The sequence below is a fragment of the Pleurodeles waltl genome, chromosome 8 (genome assembly GCF_031143425.1).
Source record: "Pleurodeles waltl isolate 20211129_DDA chromosome 8, aPleWal1.hap1.20221129, whole genome shotgun sequence".
Classification (NCBI taxonomy): domain Eukaryota; kingdom Metazoa; phylum Chordata; class Amphibia; order Caudata; family Salamandridae; genus Pleurodeles; species Pleurodeles waltl.
Genome location: NC_090447.1, coordinates 740,764,135 through 740,791,643, shown reverse-complemented (window position 1 = coordinate 740,791,643; position 27,509 = coordinate 740,764,135). Strand labels below are relative to the sequence as shown.

The window sequence follows — 27,509 nt, the reverse complement described above, 5'->3', positions numbered from 1 at the left end:
AAAAGATAAGGTGGCTTTTCATTTTCATCTCGATCAGCACTGATTTGGAACCAGGTCCCTTCCCAGCTAAGAAATATGTCAGACGAGGTCACCTTAGGAAGTTATTTAAAGCTCACCTATTCAACGATTAACATTTACTTCAGATCTGTTTACAGCCATCGTGCTGGGACAGTTTTGAATAGCTGTGCGCTGTAAAATCCATTCATTCAATCATTCACTCCGCTTGAGTGAACTTAGTTTTGTAGTTTTCTATAAGACATAAGATACATTTTCCAAAGATACCAGTGAATCAGAACAGGCCAAGCATCTCTTAAAACGATCTTGCCTGGACCTTTCATTTTTATTTGTATTTAACTTTAGTTCAAATTGTCCTTTTACCAGAAATATATTTGACGGTTATTTAAAGATTGGTTGATGGTATGCAATGTTTTACTGACAATTTACTTTCTAGACTTCACACCACGAACAGCTGAAACGAACATTTGCAGAAAACAGTTCAAGAATATATAATGCACTTTAAATCAAGGCAGACCTTAAAAGATTTGTGTTGGAGGGTATATATTGTTTATGATATTCAAGGACACATTGTGAATTTTTAAGGCTAAGGGACGAGGTGACTGAGCTGGTGGGACAAGGTGCCCGGAAAACCAGGGTCCAAAAGAGTAGAAAACCAATGGGACCAATGTTTTGGCACAGCGATGATCCTGCCAAGTTGTACAGACTGCATATGTAGGGCTGCCGCTTCAGGGTGGGTGTTTGGGGTGTTACACCCCCTCCAACCCAATAAATGTATTTTCTGGTACACAGTTGGGTACAGATACTTTCAGTCGGGTATGGTGAAGTGTCTATCGGATTTCACAAGGAATTTGTAAAGAAACACAGGCAAAAACACACCCACACTTTCCCTCTCTGCTTTAAAAAGTCTTCAAAAATGTTGGTTATTTTACAAAATATTGTGTTTTTCTTCACTTAGTATCCCTACCAATCTGTATTCGTCTCCCTTTCCATCGCTCCTTTACCCAATCTCCGGTGCCCAGCTTATCGTGCAATGTATTTTAATACTACATGCCAGTGTGACTGTTGGAAAATCTGAAGCTCACCTCCCCCCCCCCCCCCTCAATCTTACTGACCAAGCTACGCCCCTGGGCATGTGGTAAAAATAATGACATTGTAGATGAGGGAAAGGCCACCTTGAGAGAATCCTGCAAGTAAGTTAACAAAATAGCCAAATGTGTACATATTAAATGAATTGATAATGGACCCAGCAGTGTGGGATGGAGTTGCTGGCAGAATGATTAAATAAGGAGCAACTAGTAGATAAAGACTTTAGCCACAGTGATGGTCCCACTAAAAATAGCCACAAGGACTCAATTCTTTCTGAACATTTCTGTACATCATTCTAAGACTTTAGAGCCCTTATTACAAACCTTTACTCTAGGACCTTGACAGTAAACCCTACTGGATTATCTGCCCATAGATATGTATGTGTATATATGTATATATCTATTAAAAAAACATAAAAAACAAAGGTTACAGAGACGTTATAGTTAGTTTCTGAATTTACTCGTAGAAAACCATAGAAATTCATCAGTTATAGTAACGGTTATTTCAAGTAACCATAATTTGCGCCCTCAGGTAACTATAACTCGTGCTCCACCCATTCACAAATCAGAAATATGACTGCTAATGTTTAATTTATATTTTTAATTATGTTATAAACGTTGTCATGTATGCTGAAATAGCTGGGGTAATTAGCAGTGCCAAGACTTGCACCCCCCACCATGCACAATTGTCTCTTCAAAATTGTGACTGCTAATGTTTCATTTATATTTTTAATGATGTTTTAAACGTTGTCATGAGTGCTGAAATACCTGCGGTAATTAGCAGTGCATGGTGAGGGCGCGAGTTATAGTTACCTTATGGGTGCAAGTTATAGTTACTTGAAATCACACAAACTATAACTGGTGAGTTTCTATGGTTTTCTATGAATAAATTCAGAACCTAACTATAGCGTCCGTGTAACCTTTGTTTTTTTCAGTGAACTTCTATGTTTTCTTTAATTCTATTTACTAACTACAACGTCACTGTAACCTTTGTTTTTTTCAGTGAATTTCGACATTTTTTTTAGGCGTAAAGTAATTTTCATTACTATATGTTCATCCAACCACCACCGTGCATGGCCTTTGGCCGTGCGCAGCAGCGGCTGACCTCAGAGCCTGCAAGAAACCCCTATAACCACCCAACCTTGTGAAGGGCACGTCCTTTGGCCATGCACAGCCGGTGTTAGCCTCAGGGCCGGGCCTGCAGCCAATCCCTGCGGCCAGTCCCTGAGCCAACCCCTATAAAAGACAAACACTGAAAGACCCCCCTTCCCAGGCAATCGTGACCCAGGGGACCACATCCCAAAAGGCCTGGCCCAAACATTTGATTTTTTGGGGGGATGGGAGACTGCGTAGCCCCCCTCCCCAGGCCAATCTTCGCCCCATGGATGCCATCTCCTAGGGCTCAGCCTGATTCATTATTTTTTGGGGGGAGGGGGGCACATTGGCCCCCTCCTTAGGGCTGATCTCTGCCCCTGGGACCCCATCCCCCAGGGCCTGGCCTGAACATTACTATTATTTTATTTTTTTATGAGGGGGGTTGCATGGCCCATCTCCCCAAGCCGATCTCGCACCGGGGACATCATCCCCGGGGCCTGGCATACTTATTTATTTTTTGGGGAGAGGGGCCACGTGGCTGTTTGACAGCTCTCCCTTCATCGGACCAGAGTGTTTGCTATGACTTAGTGGCAGCTTCAAAGCTGCCGCCAAGCCAAAGCAAACAGCTATGTCCCAGGGTTTGGCTCCCGCAATATAAAAGCAATGCCTATGGGACATGCCCCACTCGGTGGCTCCAGAATTATAAAGCGCAGGCTTGTTTTTTTTAATTTTCACAGGATTCCCAGTACCGCCGCAACTCCTGGCTAAAATAAAAAAAAAATGCTTTTTAGCCCTGGGATCCCAGCACCAGAGCTAAGGGGTCTGGGTGTCCGTACCCTGGCCCCTTTTGGCTTTTTAATTTTTTTTTTTGTGGGACTTGGCTGAAGCAGAGTCCCAACAAGGTCAATCGTATCCCTGCACAAGAATGGGAGAGGTAGCGAATTCTTCGCATCCCTATATATAAAAATTTGGATTTCTCAAACACTTCTCAACGGATTTACACCAAATAACAAAAAGGGCTCTTTCTGGACCAAGAGCTACCTTTCTGTCCAGTGGTTTTGGCACTATCGCTGTTCAAAATCCCTATGGATAAATGAATGCGGAAAACATATTTTGGGACCCTACCTTTTTCTCGGCCCCCATAGGACGGATCACTGCGAAACATTCCAGACAGTGGTTTAAGTGTGCATCGTATTTTCTACCCCAAAGTTTAACAAAACAAAACTCTTTCTATAGAAACTAGGTTGTACTTATAACGGCGACCGCAACTAGGATATATATATATATATATGACATAGGGCTATGAGTAAGAACTTGTCAGTCGAAATGTATTATCCTGAAATAAATCAACATTGTTTTCAGCAATTCGGAGTGCAGGCTTTTCCTTGCTGTGGATGTCTGTGAGAGGAGCCTTGGAGATATATATTATATATATATATATATATATATATATATATATATACCGGTTCTACTTTAAATTGTTTATCATGTAAATTCCTGCTCGTCCAGCACATTTGAAGGGTTAAACATTCCGTTTTGCAAGGTCCCCTATTGTCAAATGTATTTTATCTTACAGAGCCTTTGACACCTCTACCCTTGCATGGCTGAATTTAGGTTTTATGGGAGCTACCACATAGTGCATTAAACCTATAATTCTTCCACTTCTATTCTGCCGGAAATAGCCACAAGAATAGCAAGGGTATTTTGGTTTGGGGAAAAATAGATTTATTTTTCTGTTTTTCTTTATTTCTGTAAGTAAACTTTGTGATTTGCTGAGTGGACTCTAAGTAAGATATCTCAGCAGTAATTGATTTTTCGTTGTCAGCCTTAATTTCACTAAGAAGCGGATAAGAGAAGCCCCCTAGCTCTTCTATTTCCTACACAAAGAAAGCCCTTTATTTTCAGCCTTCTTCACACCTAACTTTAATTTCTGTAAGCTTCAATTCTTTTATTCAAAGGTCTTAACGGCTTCCAGTTACAGTAGAATTGATGTCTGACGTGATTACCTAAACAGGCCTTTGAGCAGAAGATCTATTGTAACAGTATTCCTGAAACAGATTCAGCTTCTAAAAGTTCAAGTTTCCATTTTATTTTTATATGAGTCTCGGAAACCAAGAGAAGAAAAATAAATCTTCTCTATCAAATAAAAACTTATTTTCATTATGTCAAAGGAAAAAAAAGAAAAAAGGTACAACAATGGTATCAGAAACAAGAGCAAATGACAAACCTTTCGAAGCCTACAAATCAGAGGTCTACGACCTTTCTTGTAATAAGAGCTACTTGTGTTCAACGAAAATGAACACGAGCTACTAATACTATTAGAGCTGTAATAGTGACCACATCAGACAGGATAACAAAGTGACCATATGCAAAATGTTCCTCCAAACACACATTTTCATCTCAAATACATGCTTCACTTGTGGGAAACAGAGCACAATGTTTACAGAACACTACTAGAATGAATACAAAAGCAATCACATAAAGAAAAATACCCAGGACTAATATAAAAAAGGTAAACATAGGAGGCCAACCTTATTTTCAAAGGAAACACTTTCTCCATCATCTAACACAGCTGTATGATGCGGTTCAACCATTGTTTGTGCACCCTCAGGGCCTGTGAAGAGGAAACACATCAGATCATACTTGCTACCTAAATCAATTGTACATTTCATTACAGAAAGTCAGTTTTGGAAAATCCATGCAGAGTAGTCATGAAATAAATGTATTTGGAAACTTCTAAAGAAATGGAAAGCAAATTTCAAGTGCTCATAAGGCAATACGTTGCAAATAACCTGAAGACAACAGACTATTGAAGGTAGATCCATTTAAATTGTATCTGAAGATGATCTAGGGACGTGCAAAGTTTTTTGTAACAATCGCAAAGATATCCTGACCGCCGTATTACAATCCCATAATAGCCTAGGGAGGTTGTAATATGGCGGATGGGATTTGGGTCACATTTGTGACAGAGCCCGCCTGCCAAACTCTAAATTGGGCCCTATGCCTAGAAACACTCTGCAAATGGAATTTTGCAGAGAAAAGACTGCATACCTTTTTCCAGATTTGATGGGTTCGTTATAGAGACAAAACATTCTTGCTTGAAGGTGAAAAAATATGTTACGATGTGTAGAAAATCTTTGCACGGTCAGGTAAAAATAAAAAATCTGCACAGACTTAATTTAGGAGCTCCCTAAATGTCAAACTCAGCTCTCGTGGCAAGTTAGTTTGTACCGTAAATAAATCTATTTGTTCTTTTTAGTGCTTAGGAACAGCCTATGCCAGAGCAAAGCAGGGAAAGAAGATGGGGGTCAGTGGGGAATTTACATAAGTAACATTCTAAGTACGTGAAAATTTCAGTGACAACGTTTTAAACAAAAAAACTGAAATTCACCAATTACAGTTACCTCAAGTGACTACAACTTGTTCCCTAAAGAAATGATAACTCACACATCCGCCATGCACAGTGTTGTCATCAATGATGTCAGAAGTTGCAGTGATTTTTTAACTGATGTCATAGAATATGTCATCAGTGAAGTAATACGTAATGTCATAAGAAGTGTATGGCGATGGCACGAGTTATAGTTATTTGAGGGCACAAATTATACTCTCTGGATATAACCATTACCAGTGAATTTCAGTGTTTCTATTTTTAGTTTAGAAAGTTACGAAGTCACTGAACAAACTATAACGTTACTTTAAAATTTTTTTTTTCAGTGAAAATTAAGATTTTTTTTAAATTTTTTACATAAAGTTATATTTTATCACCATACGTAACATGGAACTCATGCCATGCATGGCTATAGGCCCAGGGCTCCAGCGTCCGTAGCCGGTACATCTTGTGTGTGCCGGCAGGAGCCTGCATGTTTTTCTAAAGTGGGAGCCCACCCTGGGAACCACAGGGGAAGTTGAGAACCTCCACTGCCCCCGCCGTCTCCTCAACTAGTAACATACTGGTTGTTGGTGGGAACCGACACCTATTCATTGATCCCACCTGGAATAGAGCAGCATTTCTTAAACTTCTCCTGCCAGGCGAGTAGCAAAGCTGAAATTGCAACTTTATTTAAGTTCTGTTCCCTGACCAGGAGAGTGCAGACAGGGTACCACTGTTTCCGAGGGGTGGACTACCCAAGACACTGTATAGTATCAGGCCCTGCGGAATGGGATCCCCAGGGCTGATACTGGCTCTAGGAGGAAAATCTGGAGCTCCCCTTCACCTTTTTAAATACATTTACCCCAAGGGATGGTGTCCCTGAGACATAAACAGGTTTGGGGAAAGGGATTGCACCCCATTCCCCCTTTTAAATTAGCAGCACCAGGGGCCTTATGAGGCTCCGGGAGAGAGGGAGGCTTAGGGAGAGGTCCCCCTGGACTGAAATCATTGTGGGAGGGGGCCCACGTACATCCTCATTGATCCCCATGCGATGGCCCATCCCGGGGGGGGGGGGGGGGTCATATTTATTTTTAAAACCAGCAGCAGCAGCCTTTTTTTTCCACGATCCCACTGGAGTACGGTGGGATTTCGGCAACATATTTTGGCCTGTGGGGGCCAGGGCTGCAAGAGGAGGGAGCAGAATATCCCAATCCTGCCCCCTTGTATCATTTTTTTAACTCATTTTCAGCACAGAGGACTAAGTCCCTGTGGTCCTTTAATGGCCACAGCAACATTTTTATACATGTTGCAGACACCCAATCAGAGTGCTCACTTCCTGCGGGAGCGAAAAGGCCCAAGGTCAAAAAGCCCCTTAGGCCAATCAGAACGCTCTATTTATGTTGTGTTCACAGGGCTGTCGTAGGAGTCACTCGAACCCAACTGTCCATATATACAAATATTTTTGAAGCTTAGTTTCTAAAAAAACTACGGAACCGATTAACACCAATCACAAAGAGCACACTTTCTGGATCAAGATCTAGCTTCCTGTAAAATTTGGTGTAACTCTGTTCAGCAGTTTTCACAATACTGCATTCCTAAAAGGTTTATGGAAAATTCATGGGGGTTTTTCATTTTGGGGCCACCCTTTTTTTCTCGGCCTGCTTGACAGATCACCCAAAACTTTTCATGAATAAACTAAGCAAAAAATTACTTTTTTGGAGAGTTTCGTGAAAATTCAACAAAAGACGCCATTGTTATTAGGAAACCGAAAATTACATTTTCTATGGTAGTTCCTATGTTTAGGTAGAAAGGAGCTCCTATATCGAGCATCCTACAACACCAGTGGCATTCTAAAATATGCTCACCTCAAGTGTTTGTTTTTCTAGCAAATCTTTTAACCCTTTAGCTTCTCAAAATGACTTCTTTCTTTCACACTGCCTTACATTTGGAAGGCAAAACTGTAGAGAAAGACAATTGGCAACAACACTTCTTCTTCTATTCTGTGTTCCCCCAAGTCTCCTGATAAAAATGGGGCCTCACTTGTGTGGGTAGGCCTAGTGCCCGCGACAGGAAACGCCCCAAAACTCAATGTTGACACATCAGATTTTTCCATTAAAAAATAGTGTTTTTGCAAAGTGCCTAGCTGTGGATTTTGGGCTGAGGGAAACCTACCAAACCTATACATTTATGGAAAGTAGACACCTAGGGGAATCCAGGGTGTGGTGACTTGTGAGGCTCTCACCGTGTTCTGTCACCCAGAATCCTTTGCAAACCTCAAAATTGGGCTAAAAAAACACTCTTCCTCACATTTCGGTGCTGCAAAGTTCTGGAATCTGAGGGGAGCCACAAACGTCCTTTCCCCAGCATTCCGCCAAGTCTCTCGATAAAAATGGTACCTAACTTGTGTGGATAGGCCTAGTGCCCACAGCAGAAAATGCCCCAAAAGACAACATGGACACATCACATTTTTCTAAGTAACACAAAATGCTACATCAATTTCCATTCACATGATAATGGACATAATTTGTGACCACATGCTTGATACATTGCATAACTGTCGAGTCGTAAACATTTGGTGCATGTTATTCCTTTTTGACTGGTATTCAACCAGCTAACAAACAAGAAGCACACACAACCAATTCCTCTAAAAATAAACATAACCAGTGTTACAGACACAGTAAAATAGGATGCCCTATTTATATTCTCCCCTGAAAAAGCCTTCATTTTACTCTCATCTTGAATATCGTGGCAAGACAAATTCACAAGAGGTTGGACATACTCATCTTATTCCTTATTATATTGTAGGCTACATAACAAATTAAGGTCTGGCAGAAGGTACTCTGTCCTTTCGGGGGGGAGTAGGACATTACCTTCGCCACCCTGATGGACTACCATCTTAGAAAATTTGAGAAGCATCACAGCGGTTCTTTTCAAAATACAAAACGTTTGGTGGCCGGCAGCTCTCAGTTTTGATAGCCATTAACCAAATTTTTTGTATTTCAGAAACAAACCTGAGAGCTTGTTTTTGAAAAACAAAAATATAATTAAACCCCTTACCACGGGGGTTGTTTCTCACAGGGTGTGGGAGTCATTATTGTTTTTTCCTGTTGCTTACCTCACAATGATGGTCAGCAAATAAAGCCATTATGCCATCCACCCTAAATAGGGTGGGCAGGGTGTAAAATCGATCATCTCACAGCCCCTACCCAGTTGAAGGAAACTTTCCATCGACAGATCCAACAGTGGCGCCGTTAATAGAACACCTACAGTCTCACAAACAGGATACCTGGTCGAATTTGCAAAGGAGTGTTCTGTCTGTTAAAATCTAAATAAGACCCAAAGTTACCACTAACATGTTTTATCCAATGGGTGGGCAACACATTAAGTAATACGTTTCTAAAATAAAACGCAGCTCAGGCATTCATCCATCACTAATAAACAATTGATTAAAAAGAAAAATCTGAGCTACAGCTCATGACTTACCAACGTGCACTTTGCCAGCCAGTGTGTAGATGAAAGCGGTCCAACCTGAAACACAAATAAAACGATGAAGTGTTGATACACTAAGCAGAGACTCCAAAAAAACATGTAAAATCCTAGATGGTACAGGCAAGGACTGAAGCAGCATTCACTGCTCAGGTTGACAGCCAATTTCAAGAACTTTTAACTTAACTGTGAAAAAAAAAGTTGAAAGACTTGAAAAAAAACACCACAGCTGCCTAAATCATATAATTCCTTTCAGCCCAGCCTATTTGTATGGTTTTAAGACAGAATATTTATTGTGCTCCTTCAAGTACAATCTACAGTCCACAGACATGGGACAGACTAATCAGCACACAACGTTCTATGTCCGGTTAATTTACAAAGGACTGACCTCTGTCTAGGCTGCGTATTAGCTATGGGAAAAACTACCCACTGCCATTTATTATAAAAATATTGCACATCACTCAGGAGTTCTGTGACCATAGAGTGGGACAAGGCTGAAGGTCAAGGAACAGCATTCACTTATATCCTTGGTGCGTTCCAGCTTCATATGAAAGAGATAGAAATTTTACAAAAATGAAGAATAGCAGTAGAATCTCTAGTGCAAAATTAAACACACCAAAAAAGCAATTAAATATCATTTGTAAAAAGAATATGAATCAGTTTAATACAATGTTAGCAGTGACTGCAGATCATTGCATAGCCTCATAAAGTATGTGGAAGAATGGAGAAGCAGTATATTAGACACATATTTATATGAACAAAATGTGGTGCTCTAAGAATCCAAATCTCCTTGCAACTAGAGGTCTTATGTTTGGGCTTACCCTGAGATGAGGACCCTCTACAATCAGGCACACAAAAAACATTGTCCCACACACTGAAATAAATTTACAAGTAGTTACAGAAATTAACAAAGAGTCTATAGCTTGCAATTGAGTCGAGTAGTCACATTAATTGTGCATAAAAAGTTGTTGCAAAAGTACTGTTGTTGATGTGATGTTATAAATGAGAAAGATGAACAACCGACAAGCATTTTGTCCTGAACGGACTTTATCAAGGCTGAAGGAACTGAGTTGGTTTTAACCAATGGGAAAACAGTCATGTCAACCGGTGATTTCTGCCAGTGTAATTTTATTGGGATGGATGTCCTTGTTATGCAAGGTAAGGTGAGTACTAGCAGAGGTGTTACTTCAAAGAAGGAAAAGAATCATAAGTGAATTCAGTCACTTTAAGCCTCTGAAATTTGTGCTGCTGAGCTTAAGACAGCGAAAATGCAGTAGGTAAAAGTGTTATAGATGCAGACCTAAATCATTTCTTGCAATGGGCCATGATAAGCCATCCAGTGTAAGGGAACTGCCGTACTTCAAGCCTGCACAATCTTGTGTGAGAAGTTCCAACACCTTTCCTTCCATAACAAGGGCATTCAGCCCAAAAAAACTTACTTTGTCAGAAATCACCTTTTGAGGAACAATAAATGTCACTAATGGACTCAATTACAAGCTTATTGCAGTGAGTGTTCCAATTTTTTTTGTGTATCAGTTTGATACAAGTCAGATTTAAAAACAGAAACGCTGCAGCTTCGGAATGAGCGCTTGCATGCAAGGAGATTCCATCTTTTCTAAAATTGCCTAAGGCATACAAAAAATAAACATGCTGCCATAAATATTTCCTTTCTGCTTATCACTGTTCATCTAGAAAAACAGAGCAGAAGGAAACCCACTTTTTTAAAAAAAAAGCAGGTTTAATTATGGTCTGTGTTCTAGCAGCAGACATTGTGACGTAAAAACTCACCTGTAGTAAGTTACTACAGTTGAGAAGTAAGTAACGTATTTATTACAGGCGACAAGGTGTGTTACAAGTCGCCTTTAATAAGAAAATTAGAGACTGTTTTTTATAGAGAAAATGCAGGATCCCATGTATTATAAATGAATGCCAAATAATATATAACCCTCCTGGCCCTTACTAATATTAATGCCATAACATGCAGCCAATTATAATATAGGATAGCGCTGAATCACGGGGAAACTTTGTTGCACTGTTTTTTACTCAGAGCATTTTTACAAAGCATTTTAAAACAGTTCAAATTGTATTCTTTTTTCACTCTAGTGTATTAAATAAATCTTAGGCCTTTTTATCAGGACCTTTTTAACAAAGGAGGGAGGGCGGGGAATCCTAGAGCATTCTTTTGACCCTACTAACCATAGAGTTGACGGAAGGTTGGCACTCTAGTGGATAGTATATATAATGGCAGCTGAATTGCTGGCACCCAGAGGCTGTGCGTAGCGGGTGCGCCGCAAGCGCCCCAAAGGCAAGCCCGTCTGCACCCGTCCGAGCCTGAACGGGACCAGGGGCCTCAAACCCTGGCCAAACCTCCACATATCCAGTAAACTATTCTGCACAGCAACATCTGTCACTTAGGCCTTTACCTAGGTTACAGATATGCACACCCTTTCATTTTGGATAATAACAAAAATTATTGCTCTTCCTGTAGTTATTCTTGGATGGAGCAGGAAAGGCCCAATAAGATAACTGTAAGCCCATTAATGGATAGGGAATGCTGAAAGATGAGATTACTCAATTGTAGATCTCTACCATGTCATAAAACAGAGACCAGACTACTGTTAGAGGAAGAGAAGCCAGATGTTCTGTTTGTCACTGAAATCTGGCTACACAAGAGCGCAGGTCAAGACATTCTGTTGGCCCTACCAGTGGGTTACCACATTTGTAGACTAGACCAGGTTGGCGGAATCGCCATCATCTTAAAAGATACATTTAGATGTCTAGCCATTCCTTTGCCAATCCCTGACTGTGAAAACTTCCTGTTTTTCATAACGCTATCTCCCACCTGCACTTTGACTGGGGTTTTAATCCATAGACCTCCTGGCTCTTGTACTAAATTCATTGAAGCCTTACTGGATGTACTAGCCAGCCTGGCGGTCGAAAAAAGCTATAACACAATCCAAGGAGATTTTAACATACACCTAGATGAGACTAATAATCTAGTTATCGAAAGATGAATACAGGACTTGGAGGCCATTCAGCTAATACAAAAAGTAGGTGCACCCACATATGTGAAAGGACATCTCATGAATCCAATTTTCAGTAATTATTCAAAGATTCAGATTAATTTGTACTCCCCTTTAACATGGACAGATCCTTATTTTATTCCATTCCCGCTAGAGAATTTTTCGGCAAGAACAGTAACCAATTCCTCCTTAAGATTTGATTGCAGGTAGGCTAAGCTCTCACCCAGTAATTGGATGGCAGCCCTGGATGCCACTTCTCCAATACTAGGGGACAATTCTGCAGTAGGAAGCGTGGATTGTGCAAGCTCTAGATGGATGTATTCCAGTGTCCAAGATCATTCAAAGACTAAACACCAAAAGGGTCCGATGGTTTAATATCCACCTTGCCTCTCTGAGAAAAAAACTGTAAGAAACTTGAGAGGAGATGGAGGAAATCCTTTGAATTGCAGCTAAAAACAGATTACAAATCTGCCATTAAGCACTACCACCGTGAAATTAAAAAGGCAGAGGTCTCTTAATATGAGGAGAAAATCAGTCAGGCTTCAAATTCCCCAAAGGAATTGTTCAAGATAGTTAAATCCCTTACTACTTTTGATCAGGGTACTACCCTTCCAACGTTCATAGTGGCTTGGTGCAATGAGTTAGCGATCTATTTCCAGAAAAAGGTCACAGACGTCTATGAATCACTACTACGTAATCTAGCCCAACCTTTGCTTCAAATAGCTAATTCTTGGCCTACCCGGCCTCAACGCAATTGACATCTTCCAGCCATCAATGAGGAGGGTGTTCTTCCATTTATGCTCAAGGTTAAATCTGGTTCAAGTTTAGACCCAGCCGCAGCATATTTTGACCAAGCCTCTGCAAGTGCTACTTCCAATCATAGTTGAGGTGTTTAACCTTTCACTCGCATCGGCGTAGTTCCAAAGAAATGGAAACATGCAATATTTAGACCCCTGTTGAAGAAACCCCACTTAGACCCTTCCGTGCCGTGCAACTAATGACCGATATCCTTTCTGCCTGCTTTGGGAAAGATCCAAGAGAAACATGTTAATCAAATGCTCTCAAGCTTCCTCGAAGACAACTAGGGCCAGATGTAGCAAGAAATGCTTTTGCGACTCAGAAATTACGACTCGCAATTTCCGAGTCGCAAAAGCATATGCAGAATGGTGTCTCAGACACCTTCTGCGAGTCGCTATGGGGTCGCAAAGACCCACCTCATTAATATTAATGAGGTGGGTCGCATTTTGCGACCCCATAGCGAGTCCCTGCACTCACAAGGATGGTGGCCTGCTGAAGACAGCAGACCTCCATGTCTGTGACTGATTTTTAAATAAATCAGTTTTTAAATTTATTTTGCAGCCCGTTTTCCTTAAAGGAAAACGAGTTGCAAAATAAAAAAAATAACGAAACCATTTGGTTTCAGTTTTTCAGAGTAGGCAGTGGTCCATTGGACCACTGCCTGCTCTGAAAAACCCATTTTGGCAACATTCACAAAGGGGAAGGGGTCCCATGGGGACCCCTTCCCTTTTGCGAATGGGTTACCACCAGTGTGACACTGGTGGTAACTGCAAATTGCTTTGCGACCGCATTCGCGGTCACAAAGCAATTTAGCATAGCGATGCGAGTCGCAAATAGGAAGGGGACACCCCTTCCTATTTGCGAGTCGCATTCACAATTTGCGAATCGGTACCGACTCGCAAATTGTGAATGAGCTTCGCATTCGGCATTTTGCATGGCGCAAACTGCGATTTTTGGAGTTTGCACCATGCAAAATGCATGCTACATCTGGCCCCTAGTGTCTAAACCCCAAGCAAATATGTTTTCGGGCACAGCACGGAGTCTGCTCTTTTAGCAGTCAAGGAGATGTTTAATGTTATACTTGATCAGGGAGTATCAATCATTTTACTGGACCTAGGTGAGGCTTTTGATACAGTGGATCATATGATCTTGATCAAAAGAATTTACAAAATAGGAGTCCAAGATAAGGCGCTGGAATGGCTCACTTCTTTTGTAAGGGAGAGAACTTTTGAAATTATGGAAAATTCATGCTTCTCAGTCGTGATGTCACTAAAGTGTGGCGTTCCACACGGTTCGGCACTTAGCCCCACCCTTTTTACTCTATATGCGACCTATGGTGGACATCGTCCAGGAGTGTGGGCTGTCTAGACTCCTATGTAGACGATACCCAATTAGTGGTATCTTTTGCTAAGGGCTCGAATCTGAAGCATCACCAACTAGCTCTCTGCCTAGAAAAAGTTGCTAAATGGATGGTGAATTGTTGCCTAAAACTAATAGGTGACACGACTAAGTTAATGATCCTGTGCCAGTGATTAGCTGAGCAAACTATTTGGGAATTCCTCCTGTTCCCAATTCCCCTATAAAGAATCTTGGGATGTAGCCTGACAAAGCCTTAGTTATTGACGCCCAAGCAAACATGTTTGCTGCCATTTGCTTCAGGCTACTAAGAACTATTTGTACGATTCTGGATCTTGTCCCCGAGTATTCCAGAAGAATTGTGGTACAATCCCTGGTGATATCTGTAGTAAGCGGGTTCTGGTTGTAATACCTTCTACTTTTTTTGACTGATGTCAGTATGTCTTGGATTAAAGTGCACTGGGTTCCTGCTAACCAGAGCTTAGTGCCAGTGCTCTCTCCCCTAAATTTGGTTGCTGGTACATTTTCTACAACCACAACTGGCATACTGGTGCACCTATGTAAGTCCCTAGTATATGGTAGTTAGGTACCAATAGTACTGGTACACCAGGGGTCTTCCATCCCTTGAGCTGCAGCATGTATTTTGCCACCCCAGGGATCCTATGCAAATTGTGTTTCCAGGCCTTCCATTTAAGCCTGTGTCAAATGGTGCATGCACCCTTTGACCACAGATGTAAGGCTTGCTCTATATCCAGGTCACTGCACTTATACACTGTAAGCTCTTTAGCCCAATGGCAGGGTGAATGTCCCTAAGCGTAAGGGTACCCCTGCAAGAGCAGGGTGCCCCTACAGACCCCACGCCCCATTTCCTGGGCTCTGTAAGTGTGGAAAAGCCATCCTAAAGTGTGTAGTGGACACTGGTCAACACAAGTGGTCCAACTACATAATGGCTTTTCCAAACCTAAGCATGTTCGGTAACAAACAGGTTGGAATCATGCAACTAGACCGTTTCCATTGCTAGTTGTATGTTACCATGTCCTCTGGCGGTTCCTTAGAGGATCCTCCACTTTTGCCTGTGCAACCTTACAGAGTCTAGCTGCCAGCCCACGCAGTTGACCCCAGAAACTGTTCTGTCCTCCTGCTGGTGAGCCTGGCTCCAGCCGGAGAGGCAGTACAAAGGATTTCATGCAAGGGAGAGGTGTGACCACCTCCCCCTGTGTATCAGGTGTCTAAGGGCTGGGATTGGGTGGGCTCTGAGCGCCACCAGACTGCTTTGAAGGGCACATTTGGTTCCCTCCTTGCATAATCCAGGCTGCACTATTTCAGGAACCCCTGGCTCCCACTCTGGTGCGAAACTGCACAAAGTATAGGGGAGTGACCACCCCATGTCCAGCTTCTCCCCCCGGGGGGTTGCACAGAGCTCTGCCAGGTGGCCACATGATTCTGCTATCTTGGAAACAAGATGGGCATAGGTCCCTGGGAGCATCTGACTGGTTAAGCCAGGTAGATGACATCCCTGACCCCCTCTGATAGGTGGGTCACTTCGGAGGGTGACCAACCCCCTTTTATGGTTACTTAAGGGCTCCCCCATGGCTGGGTGCTCCAATTCATCGAGAAAGACTCTCCAAGGAACTCTCAGGAAGACATCTTCTGCTCCTGGCCTCTGGAACTGCTGCTGGTCTGTTTTGGAACCGAAACACGTCTGCTTCTGGTGGGAAGACTCCCATTGCAGCATTATTTCTCTGGATCCTGCAAGAATTCAGGCTGGCTGGTCACTGACCCTCCTGAAATCTGGAAAACTCCTGGGATCTTCAGCAGCTCCTGGATCCTGCAGCTTGACTTCTTCCTCCACAGACTTCCACAAACTTCAACTCCAGGAGGCTGGGCATTGCCACCTGTACCACCTGGGCACCTCCAAGGGTGCTGGACTCTGTCCCCTTCCTTGCCAGGTTCTCAATTTCCGGAATCCGTCCCTAGGTTCTACCGGCCTGGTCCATGGGTCGTGACAGAAGCCGGACAATCCGAGGCATCCACTGACTTTAGGGAGAGTCCCTTCTCCCCTCTGCATCCGGATCCCCCCGGGTAGGTACTCCTGTCTTCTGGGTATCCTCGGGTGGGGGCACTCTCCAACCTTCCCCTTGTCTGTTGGATTTCTTGGGGTCCACTAGGAAGGGTCCAGAATCACATGAACACTAACCACTACTCCCTGTGTTAATAAATGGGATGACTGGGTAGGCAGCTACCTTGCACCTGGTTGCTGGGGACAATTATCATAGTTACCTCTGGTGTTTTCATCTACCCCTAGCCCCTAGCTAACTACCACACTTGCCTTGGATGGGTTCACTATTTCATATTCCACTTTCTTAGTATATGATTTGGTCCTTCACAGGACCCTGTACATTTTATGCTATTTCTGTTGGTTATTTTGTGTATATATTGTGTGTAGCTATCTCCAAAGGGAGATATACCAATGCTAGTCTAGTAGTAGTGCTGTAATAAATAATCTTTTATTTTTGCAACACTTGTGTGGTTCTGTGAGTTACTGTCTGACTACTGTGGTATTGCAAGTGCTTTACATTCCTTCTGGATAGGGTTCAGCTGCTGACCTCACTTACTCCTAGAAAGTTTTTGCTATCTGGGCATCTATTCACTATCACTAAGGGTTGCCTGGACTCAGTATAGGGTGCCACACCATAGGTGTAAACCATAACCTGAGCCAGCCTGCTACAATATCCTGCCTAGGCGATGGCAATTCACTTTACCTCAGCTTGCCAAACTATGTCACAAACATTGCAGGTAGCCCAAAATGCAGCCACCAGATTTCTTCTTAAAATTCCAAGATCTGAATCAGTGAAAGAGGTCCTGAGAATGTTACATTGGTTGCCTATCAATTAAAGAATTAAATTTGAATCCCTATGTTTGGCAATAAAGACCTCAATCTCAAGGGCCCTCCCAAGATTAGAGGACTCCTCTCTCCATCTCTCTACCAACTAGATCCCTACTTTCCGCGCATGGCCGCTTACTGAGGACTCCAAGAATCCAGAGGGCCTGATGGGGAGGCAGATCATTCACATACCTGGTTTCCAAACTCTGGAATTCTTTGGCCCCCAAGTTAAGACACCTGGATGATGAACAATGTTTCAGGAAAATGCTCAAAGCCTGGCTTTTTCCACAATAAACTCATGCAATAGTTTTCCTGCACTGTTCCTTGTTGTTCAGCTTACTCTCTTCCCCTAATCCTGGGTAGCATTAGGGTATCCATGCACTTTATAAATACATAAACATAAACATAAATGGGCTGCATAATAACTGCCTTGTACCGTGTGACCCTCTTGCACTCACATGCAACAGAACTCCTAATGGTCAAGTCCATCACTTACTACTGTACCAGTTCCCAGACATAAACCACTCATCACCATCTGAACAGGCATGGAATACTAGAAGAGATCTGTCACATACCACTCATAGTTCGCTCAACTAGCTACATACTATGACCATTTCTTGATATCTCACAATAACAATCATATATGGGACAAACGTATCAACATCCATCCCATCATCAGATCTCTCCACTGTCTCTCCCTTCACATTATGCCTGCTCAGAATGGACTACCTAATGAAGTAACCAGCTTAGTGAACTGCAATCAGAAGAAATTCTATGGAAGGCCCTGCAGAACTGTAAAAAGCTGCTAGTTTTATGGAAACAAAAAACTACAGGCACATCTCTCAAGCTTCTTTATCCATCACACTGTTCAGGGCTGCATGCCATAACACGATAAACACACCTCAGTGGTCATCACTCAGGATATGGAAACACTTCCCACAAAGGAACAAAACAAAGACAACAACCTCCCAACCACACATTCTACATGCTACCTATGCAGACAAGTGCTTCACAAAAGAGGTAGTAAGTGCTATGTAAAAGTTACAATTTCAGCTTCAGTGATGTGTTGAAGATGGACATCTCTGCAGGGTCTCACACTACTCCTTAAAACTTTTCAAAATGTTTCGTTTTGATACTAGAGTTGTTTTAGTATTTTATAGGTACCCAGTGCACTAACTCTGTTCATAGATACCATGGCTTTTGGATCTCAGAAAAGCACAGTCCAATATAAACTCCTAACCCTAGTTTGCAAATGTATACAAGGATCCTTCTCTACCAGTTAAACATAGATCACATCCTAGGTTATCCTTAAATTAGGTATGGGTAAAATCTTCTTTAAGGTGACGCCAGCTTGAGTAATATCTGTAAGTTTGCATTGCAATTTGTGAGAAATTGGGTTACTGGTTGGGGGGAGGGGGAAGAAACTCCCCTCAAGCAGCAACCACAATTCCTGTCAGGATGAAGCACAAGCAAACCCTAAATTCATCCATGCCTTGGAGTCACTCTGGGAGTCCTGGATTCAGGTGCAGGTCTGATTCAGGCAGGAGGGCAGCAGGGCAACAATCCAGCAAGGCAGCAGCTCAGCAGTGGCAGTCCTTTCAGCAGCACAGCAGTCCTTCTTCCTGACAGAGTGTCCACAGGTCCAGAGTTGTACTGACGAGTTAGTGTCTGAGGTCAAATATTTATACCAGGTGCTTCCTTTGAAGTAGAATAAGCTTCTAGAGGTTTCCTTTTGAAGTGCACAGGTATCCCGCCTCCCTTGCCCTGGTTCCAGACTAAGGCGGTCATTCCGACCGTGGCGGTCGGCGGTGAAGCGGCGGTAAGACCGCCAACAGACTGGCGGTCTTTTTTCATAGATTCTGACACCGCCATGGCCAGCCGCCGCTTCACCGTTCCGACTGCCACGGCGGTAACGACCGCCGGGCTGGAGACCTGGGTCTCCAGCCCGGTGGTCGTCACATACCGCCGGCGGAATTCCGACCCGCCTGACCCTGGCTTACCGCCATGGATTTCATGCGGTTTGGGACCGCCATTAAATCCATGGCGGTAAGCACTATCAGTGCCAGAAAATCCCTTCCCTGGCACTGATAGGGGTCTCCCCCACCCCCTACCCCCACCACGACATCCTCCCCTACCCCCCCACCACCCCTGCCACCCCCAAAAGGTTGCAGGACCCCCCTCCCCACCCCGATCCCCAACATATACACACACATACACACATACACGCACGCATACATGCACGCATTCATGCACATACACCCCCCCGCATTCATGCACGCACTCAACCGCCCCCTCCACATACACACACGCACACCCCCATGCACGCACACAACTCACAACACTCCCCCACCCCCCTTCCCTAACGGACGATCACCTTACCTGTTCCGGTGATCCTCCGGGAGGGAACGGGACCCATGGGGGCAGCACCGCCGACACCGCCACGCCAACAGAACACCGCCACAGCGAATCACAAGTCGTGATTCGCTGGGCGGTGCTCTGTTGGCGTGGCGGTGGAGGTGGAGCTACCTCCACTTCCCCACCTGCCGCCAGTATGGCTGTTGGCGGCTCTTCGTCCGGAAACGGGCGGAGCGCTGCCAACGGTCGTAATGGCCTGTGCGGAAGACCGCCAGCACTGGCGGTCTTCCGTACGGCGGTCCCTCGGCGGTCTCTTGGAAAGACCGCCGAGGTCAGAATGACCGCCTAAGTATACAGGGTATGCAGCCCTTTGTGTTGAGGCAGGACACAGCCTATTCAAGTTTAAGCAGGGCTGTGCTCAGTTCTGCCATACTGCCAATGATGGCTCCGCCAGACACACCTAAGCTTTCTACTGTGTGTGGCTGTCTAGGAGGAATACATAAAGCCCAAATGACAGCTAAACAATAATGTGACCCAGAGGCAGGCAGCAGGAACTAAACTGCTAAGGCAGGAGAATGCCAACTTTCTAAAAGTGGAATTTCTAAAACTGTAATAAAAAATCTGTCTTCAACAAAAGAGAGATGTTTTCAGTACAATTCGAAAGATACCCAACATGAACTGGTTACCTGTTCCTATTTAGAAGTATACCTTTTTAAATGTAATGAAGGAACTCCAATGTTATCCTATGGGAGAGGTAGGGCTTGCAATAGTAAAAACAAATTCAGGAGATTTTCACCATCAAGGCATGTAAACTTAAAAGTACATGTCCTACTTTTTAAATACACTGCACCCTTCCCTCTGGGCTGTCTATCGCCTGCCCTAGGAGTGACTTATATGTATTAAAAAGGAAGACTTGGGCTTGGCAAAAGTTTTATTCTGCCAGGTCGACATGGTAGTTTAAAACTGTACACCCAGGCTGCAATGGCAGGTCTGAGACAGGTTGAAGGGCTGCCTACGTGGGTGGCACAATCATGGTTGCAGGCTCACTAACAGCATTTAATTTACTGGGCACAGGTAGTGCCACTTTACTTAGGACTTATAAGAAAATTAAATATACCATTTGGGTATGAACCAATATTATCATGATTTAAGGAGAGAGCACAAGCACTTTAGCACTGGTTAGCAGTAGTAAAGTGTGCAGAGTCCTAGAAGCCAACAAAAACAGATTCAAGAAACGTAGTGTAAAGGCAAACAATTTGGGGATAACCCTGCAGAAACGGTAAAGTCCAACATGCTTGTTAAGTGAAATTCCCCAAATCCTGCTATTATGCCACAATTACATGCCATTCAAGGCAACAAATTAAGCACACAGCCAGAGTACGAGTGGCTGCTGTTGTATTGTATTTCAGCATTTATACAGGGCTTATTAACTCATGTGGCGTGCTGAAGTGCTTGCCTACATGAGTAGCATCCTACACCATTTAGAATGTGTGGATATAAGGATGTTGTCTTTGCTTTGATCATATGTGGGAAGTGTTTCCATGTCATATGTACTGACTATGTGGTGAGATTATCATGTTATGGGACATAGTGTGAGAAGTGAGTTGGATGATGATGTGTGAGAGACAGATGGGCAGTTTTATGATTTTGGTATGCTGGTAGCTTTAAACACTTCTGCAGGTTCATTTATGATATTTCACATGATATAGCCTGCTTAGTGCAATTGGTTGTTCAATCTGAGATTCTGAATATAGTTGTGATCCTGAGCTGGCATGGTTGGAGGGAGAGATACATTGAGAGATCTGCTGGGATGGATATATTTATTAACATCTCTTAATTGAGTGTGATTTTGAGATGTAAAGAAGTGGTCTGATTATGTAGATATTTGGGACTGCAGTTGTCGACTATATGAACCCCTTCGCTGCCAGGCCTTTTCTCCCTCAGGTGCCAGGCCTATTTGTGGCAGTGTGCTCTTAGGCCCTCAAAACTTTTTGTCCACATAAGCTACCCATGCCAAATCTGTGTCCTTTTTTTCCAACATCCTAGGGATTCTAGAGGTTCCCAGACTTTGTGGGTTCCCCTGAAGGAGACCAAGAAATTAGCCAAAATACAGTAAAACGTTTGTTTTTTAAAAAGAAATTGGAAAAAGGGCTGCAGAAGAAGGCTTGTGGTTTTTGCCCTGAAACTGGCATCAACAAAGGGTTTGCAGTGCTAAAATCACCAGCTTCCCAGCTTTCAGGAACAGGCAGACTTGAATCAGAAAACCCAATTTTTCAACACAATTATGGCATTTTACTGGGACATACGCCATTTTTACGATTTTCTGCGCTTTCAGCCTCCTTCCAGTCAGTGACAGAAATGGGTGTGAAACCAATGCTGGATCCCAGAAACCTAAATATTTCTGAAAAGTAGACAAAATTCTGAATTCAGCAATGGGTAATTTGTGTAGATCCTACAAGAGTTTCCTACATAAAATAACAACTGAAATAAAAATATAAAAATTTAGGTAAAAAACAGCCATTTTTCTCTACGTTTTACTCTGTAACTTTATCCTGCAATGTCAGATTTTTGAAAGCAATATACTGTTACGTCTGCTGGACTCTTCTGGTTGCGGGGATGTATAGGGCTTGTAGGTTCATCAAGAACCGTATGTACCCAGAGCAAATAAATGAGCTGCACCTTGCAGTTGGTTTTCATTCTATACCGGGTATACAGCAATTAATTTGCTGAAATATAAAGAGTCAAAAATAGGTATCAAGAAAACCTTTGTATTTCCAAAATGGGCAAAAGATAAGGTGTTGAGGAGCAGTGGTTATTTGCACATCTCTGGATTCTGGGGTGCCCATGCTAGCATGTGAATGACAGGGCATTTCTCAAATAAATGTCTTTTTTACACACTCTTTTATATTTGGAAGGAACAAATGTAGAGAAATACAAGGGGCAATAACACTTGTTTCGTTATTTTATGTTCCCCCAAAGTCTCCTGATAAAAATGGTAGCTCACTTGTGCGGGTAGGCTTAGTGCCCACGACAGGAAATGCCCCAAAACACAAAGTGGACACATCAACTTTTCCCAAAGAAAACAGCGGTGTTTTTGCAACGTGCCTACCTGTGGAGTTTGGCCTCTAGCTCAGCCGGCACCTAGGGAAACCTACCAAACCTGTGCATTTTTTAAAACTAGAGACCTAGGGGAATCCAAGATGGGGTAACTTGTGGGGCTTTCACCAGGTTCTGTTACCCAGAATCCTTTGCAAACCTCAAAATTTGGCTAAAAAACACTTTTTCCTCACATTTCGGTGACAGAAAGTTCTGTAATCTGAGAGGCGCCACAAATTTCCTTCCACCCATCGTTCCCCCAAGTCTCCCGATAAAAATGGTACCTCATTTGTGTGGGTAGGCCTAGTGCCCGCGACAGGAAATGCCCCAAAACACTATCTGGACACATCGCATTTTCTCAAAGAAAACAGAGGTGTTTTTTGCAAAGTGCCTACCTGTGGATTTCGGCCTCTAGCTCAGCCGGCACCAAAACACTATCTGGACACATCAAAATTATCAAATAGAAAACTACCTGTTTTTGCGGGTGCACCTGCGTTTTTGGTCCTGGGCTCAGCAGCCATCTATGGAAACCTACCAAATCCAGACATTTCTGAACACTAGACACCCTAGGGATTCAAGGGAGGTGTGACTTGCGTGGATCCCCCAATGTTTTCTTACCCAGAATCCTCAGCAAACCTCAAATTTAGCAAAAAAAATCACATTTTCCCACATTTCTGTGTGGGATCACTGCACCGGGCCACATTTCCTACCACCCAACGTTCCCCTTAGTCTCCCGGTAAAAATTATACCTCACTTGTGTAGGTGGGCCAAGTGTTTGTGACAGGGAAGAGCCAAAAACACGTTGAAATTGAGGGGGAACCAAAGTGGGTCCAAAAGGGCAGTTTGAAACAAAACATTTTTAGGCTGACAAGTGCAGCAGAAATTTTATTGGTATAGATAAGACAATGCTGGGTGGTAGGAATTTTGTGGATTCCTGCAGATTCCGGACGGTTCCATCACAAAAATGTGGGAAAAATGTGTGCTTTCCAGCAAAGTTGCAGGTTTGCAGGGCATTGTGGGTAAGGAAATGGTGTGGGGTGTATGTGAAGCACACCACCCTGGAATCAACTAGATGTTTAGTTTTCAGATGTGTCTAGGTCTTGTGGATTTTTCTACATGGCAGCGTCCCAAAGTAAAAAAAAGTGCAGCCCTCACCATTCCAAGTGGGACGATTTTGAGAGTTACCAAGCTCTCATGGCCCAAATGTAAAACAAAAACCAAAAAAATCAAATGTCCTCTTGCTTGCCATGGGATAAGATGTTTTAGTGTGCGGGGGAGAGCTGAATGACTGTTCGCCCCTTCAGTTCAGGTGAGGGCATAACCAGGCTCATACTGGTTGGTAGTGAGAGAGTGTAGTTTATCTAATCTGTATTAACATGAAATGTTTATGAACTAATGTATAATAATGCCAGGTAGAAACTGTATTAGTGTATTTTGCTAAAACGTGCGCTTGAAATGTGACCACTGGGAGTGGCCGCCAATGTATACGAGGACAAAATGACTAATGTTGATAAAATATGATATTAAAGAATGTTTTTATACTAATTATTAATGATTATGTTATTAAAAGTTTTGCTAAATAAATCTTGTAGGCCTTAAGTTAGCATGAGCCGAAGCTTAGCTGCCTGACTCTCATATTAAATGTGTTTATCTAACGTGCAGTGTGCTGACTCACAAAAGGACATGAACTCTTCTTTTTTCCTTCAAACTAGAAGCTGAATGTAACTATAGTGGATCCGTTCTCATGAAATTCATACTGCTTGTAGAAATGTAATAACTAAAACGCGACACTGTAGATTAGTATAATGTACAAGGTCGTTTAAACCGGTACAGACAATGGAGCTACTGACCAAAAGGTGTGCAAAGAATTACAGAAGGATTAAATCATACCGGACGTGCTACCTCTGAAGACGTCAATCATATGGACCAATAAAATGCTTTTGAAATGCTTGTGCTTGTGGGGTGACAAATTTGATGAGCTAATTCAAAGTTAATTGGGTAGAGATAGTGGGGTGCAGCCCCTTAGCCAATTAGATTTTGGGGAATGTACAATGAAAAAGGGATTAAAACCCATGACACGGGGAGCCATTTAGATTGGTTAGGGAATGCTATTGATTTTATCCAGAAACTCTGTCACTCTGTTTGGTGACTTATTTTGGTTTTGCTTAAAACCATTCTTTTCCTTAGATTGCCCATTTACACTTTGCCACCTTATGAGGGAAGTGCCCCTTTTTGCCCCAGAGCTGAGTTTTGACTGATGGCGAATCGACTGATGTCCTGAAGACGAAGACCGAACCTGAGTGCTGACCCAAACCTTGGAGGGTAACTATGACAATGAAATTGTGATTTGTCTGTTTGCTTTTCCTTTCTAGGTACCAACTGCTTATTTTGACAGAGACCTAGCCAGATGTCTTCCAAATTGATGTTCTAAATTGTTTTGCATGAAGCCCAACATGCCAATGCTAATCAGTGGTTAGGACAGGTGTTCACTAAACTGACGCAAATAGACAAACAACCGAATCTATACTTTGTTGAACTGACGCGTTGATGACACTCTGCTGAAATCAATCTATGTTGACACTGTGTTATGTTTTATTAATTGCTTACCTTGCTTTGATAAAGTCTTATTCGAGTTGCCAAATTATGACAATGTTATTGAGTGTATTGGTTTTAAGATTGACACACCTGCTTTTAGAATTGTAATCAATATGGAATAAAGCTCATAAACTTCTACTAAACTGGTGTGGTTATTCACGACTGCAAGGTCATGGTGGTGTCTTGAGTTGATTAATGTCTTTGACTAAAGTGAAATGCATTGTTGTAATAAATATTGATGACATTACTGACGTATTGATTGACATATTGATTAGCTATCTCGTCCTAAGGTGTCTCTCAACTGGGTCAAAAGATTCATTGGCCTAAAACGAGTCCTGATGTGTAATAAATTATCATAAAGGGACGCGTTAGCAGTAGTCACCATCCCACTTTTTTGTATTTTTTTTATTTTATGGCATCTAGTAGACTTTCTGCCCCCGGGGTGTGGATCGGTGTAATTGCCCCATCTGCCAACTAGGGGGCAAAACAACTTTGGCCCCATTTATTTGGGGTGGGGGTATGGCCATAACCCCACCCTCTTATTTTGAAAAAAGAAAATCTTCCCCGGACTCTGGTGAGCTTTCTGCCCCCTTGGGGGCAGATGGGCCTTCTAAAAATAGGCCGATCTGCCCCCAAGGGGGGCAGAGATGGCCTAAATACAATTTGCCCCCCAGGGGAGCAACCCTTGCCTAAGGGGTCGTTCCCCATACATAAAAACATAAAGTAAGTCAAATATATATATATATCCCTGGTGTCTAGAGTTTTCTGCCCCCCCGGAGGCAGATCGGCCTAATTATATTATGCCTCCGGGGGGGGGGGCAGAAATGGCCTAAAAATAATATGGCCCCCTAGGAAGCGACCCTTGCCCAAGGGGCCGCTCCCTTTATTAGAAAACACACAAAAAAATTCCCTGGTGTCTAGTAGGCATTTCTGCCCTTCCTGGGGGGAGATCGGCCTAATTATATTAGGCTCATCTGCCCCCGGGGGGATAAATGGCCTAAACACAATTTGGCCCCCAGGGAGCGACCCTTGCCTAAGGGGTCGCTCCCTGCACATGAAAGAAAAAAAACAAACAAAAAAAATTCCCTGGTGTCTAGTGGGCATTTCTGACCCCCCTGGGGGCAGATCGGCCTAATAATATTAGGCCGATCTGCCCCCAGGGGGGGGCAGAAAGGGCCCAAAAATAATATGGCACCCTAGGGGGCGACCCTTGCCCAAGGGGCCGCTCCCTTTATTAGGAAACACCCAAAACAATTCCCTGGTGTCTAGTAGCCATTTCTGCCCTCCCTGGGAGCAGATCAGCCTAATTATATTAGGCTGATCTACCCCCGGGGGGCATAAATGGCTAAACACATTTGGCCCCCCAGGGAGCGACCCTTGCCTAAGGGGTCGCTCCCTGCACATGAAAGAACAAAAAAAAAATTCCCTGGTGTCTAGTAGGCATTTCTGCCCCCAGGGGGGCAGAAAGGGCCCAAAAATAATATGGCCCCCTAGGGAGCAACCCTTGCCCAAGGGGCCGCTCCCTTTATTTGAAAACACACAAAAAAAAATCCCTGGTGTCTAGTGCACAATTCTGCCCCTCCCGGGGGCAGATCGGCCTAATTTTATTAGGGCAGGAATGGCCTAAACACAATTTGGCCCCCTCAGGGAGCGACCCTTGGCCTAAGGAGTCGCTCCCTGCACATAAAAGAAAAAAACAACAACAACAAAAAAAACAATTCCCTGGTGTCTAGTGGGCATTTCTGCCTCCCCCCGGGGAGTGTGTGTGTGGGGCTCACGGGGGAAGCGCTAGCGCTTCCCCCGTGGGCACGGTGCAGGACGAGGTGGTCTCGTCCCAGGCACATGGGAACCATGTGCTGGGACGAGACCACCTCGTCCAAGGCACCGTAGAGGTTAAAGCCCTCCAAATTGTCCAGCAACTTGTGACAGAACTCTTTAGTTATTCTATGCTTGTTCATTTGGTGATGGCTGTTTCTTTGGCTGTACAGTGGTAGTGAACAACACTCATAGCAGATATGTCATGTGATTTTGAAAGGTAAAAGAAAAAATGTGTTGCTGAAAACTGTATATCATAGTTTTAATATTATTGTGAGTTAGATATGCAAGTACATAGCAATATAATGTCACACCGACCATAGGTCAGTCCTTCTTGTATATTGAAAGCAGTTGGCTGGTTGAGTTGTTTCCAAGTCTTGGGCTGTAAGCTGAGTATTGGGCTTGAGGGTGCAACTATTTTATGGATCTGGTGGAATGTGGATCATGCAGTTATCTAGGACATAACCATGTTTTGAACTGTCTTTGGAAACTCCTGGACATAGCACACTTCAATCTCTTTGGTAGTTTCATGA

The 27,509-nt window shown here is 43.2% G+C and overlaps 1 protein-coding gene across 5 annotated transcripts in view; it reads right to left on the bottom strand.

The window, feature by feature from the left end:
• The window catches only part of PIR (pirin), a 586,627-nt gene that overhangs the window by 108,148 nt on the left and 450,970 nt on the right, over nt 1-27,509 (bottom strand). For all 5 annotated transcript variants that reach the window (XM_069204946.1, XM_069204944.1, XM_069204948.1 and 2 more), the window contains 2 exons: nt 9,052-9,096; nt 4,730-4,812 (listed from right to left, as the gene is read on the bottom strand). In XM_069204946.1, coding sequence (XP_069061047.1) covers nt 4,730-4,812; nt 9,052-9,096 — 128 coding nt within the window. The remainder of the gene's footprint in view (nt 1-4,729; nt 4,813-9,051; nt 9,097-27,509) is intronic.